This window comes from Protobothrops mucrosquamatus, unplaced genomic scaffold (assembly GCF_001527695.2).
Source record: "Protobothrops mucrosquamatus isolate PMUCROS unplaced genomic scaffold, P.Mucros_1.0 scaffold27547, whole genome shotgun sequence".
Classification (NCBI taxonomy): Eukaryota; Metazoa; Chordata; class Lepidosauria; order Squamata; family Viperidae; genus Protobothrops; species Protobothrops mucrosquamatus.
In genome coordinates, this window is record NW_015413292.1 from 1 (window position 1) to 1,800 (window position 1,800).

General features: G+C 42.7%; 1 protein-coding gene across 1 annotated transcript; it reads right to left on the reverse strand.

Moving 5' to 3' along the window:
- Positions 1-6: 6 nt before the first annotated feature.
- LOC107302116 (cytoplasmic dynein 1 heavy chain 1-like) lies at positions 7-1,064 on the reverse strand (the record flags this gene model as incomplete). Its single annotated transcript, XM_015831237.1, has 3 exons — positions 7-132; positions 506-777; positions 878-1,064. Coding segments are annotated over 3 exons (585 nt in total), but the record flags the coding sequence as incomplete, so codon positions are not given.
- Positions 1,065-1,800: the final 736 nt, after the last annotated feature.

Genomic DNA, 1,800 nt, shown 5'->3' on the forward strand with positions numbered 1-1,800 from the left:
AGCAGGATTGATACGCCATACCATCTTCAGATTCTCTTCGCGCTTTCTTTTCACAATGTCTCTTAGTAGGACCTGCAGCTTCTCATATTCATCATCCCAAGATTGGAAGACTTCAAAGCACGCAACCATGACCTGAAATAATGTTGAATAAAGGAAATGAATATATCCTGTAATTGTTTTAGTTTATTATGCACTACATAGTCTACTTCTTGATTTATAGAGACACAACTAGTAATCAGCCATTATGGAACAAATACTATTTCAGGGCTGTTTGATTATGTCCCCAAAATTTCAGAAAGTTCTAAATTGAAATTTGTGAGAAAGCTATCTTTAAAAATAATTATGCAGAATCACCACATGGTCAACATGAGTAATTTGCTTCAATGCTATGGTTTTTGTGCAGTAGGAAGTAGGTTGTATGTCTTCTGAGCTGAAGCTAATACTCTGTTTCTGTCCAAATGTTTAGTCTGATCTCTCCTCCTATCTGCATGTAAGCAAGACTTACCTTCTCAAATTCTTCATAGGCAACATGCATCAATTTTCGTGTGCCCAAAACTTTGAGTAACTGGGAACTTAAGTCTCTTGAAATGGCTTCCACTAAGCGCAGAGCTCTTTGAATAGGATATTTTGTGTTTCTGATTTTTCTCAGGTGAGTGAATATTGCCACCAATGCCTGTCGTATTTTATCCAATTCAGTTGCAGACAACAAATCATTTAGAGGGAAGTCTTTCATTAATGGATTATAATCATTAACTGTCTCCAATGCCTGTTTCAGACCTGGGTGTTAAAAAAAGAAAGTGGATTTGATTTCTAAGTGTTAAGGCGGCCCCCAAAAAATATATAGTTCTGCCAAATTATGTTTCTGGACAGCTCTTACCTGTGTCTGTATCAAAACTAACAGTAGCATGGAAACGTTTGCCATGTTTCAAAATATCTAATGTTAATAGAACTTCAGGGCTTTCACGCTTCTCCTGAATACGGTAAAGAGCACGTTCCAAATTCAGCCAGAAGCTGATTTCTTGCAAAGCGGTACCTGATGCAGGATCCCGATCTAATTTGGTCACCTAAAAAAACAAAATGAAGTAACATGTTTAATAAATTAAGCCATAATTTTATGTGATGTTTATAGTGTGTTTTCCTAATTCTGCTTCAATGTTGCTTTAATATATAAACAGTAAACAGAACAATATGAGCTTCTGTCCACAGAAAAGCAATTATAGCAGAAAACCTTACTTCCAATGCCAGGAATGTGTTAGTGTATAATGCTAATATATGTGTTTTATTTTGGGTTTGTGTACTACCGTATTTTTCGCTCTATAAGACGCACCTGACCATAAGACGCACATACCGGTACTATATTATTTCTCTGTCCCTCTTTCTCTCCCTCTATTTCTCTCTCCCTCTCAAAGATCCTTAAAATCCTTAAAGGTTATGCTTGGGCGGAAGACGTTTTCTTTTACAGATGGGGCGGGTGGGCCTGACATTCACGCGCAGGCAGGACCCCGCCCGCCGAGTCACCGCTTCCCCATCGCCCTCCACGCCAGCCGTCTCCATCTCCAGACCTCCCAGCTGACGGGCGCAGGTTCGGGGCTCGCCAGCTGACAAGCGCAGGAGGTAGGCGCCGCCGTGGCCTCCCAACCGCTTGCTTCTTTGGCTAGAGCGACTGCAAGGGCTTGCATGGTCCCCAAGGGCCGCTGACGCGCTCCCCACCGCCGGCGACCATGCAAGCCCTTGCATGGTCGGGTGGGCCTAACATTCGCGCGCAGGATTCACGCGCGCCTACCTCCTGCGCCCGCCGAG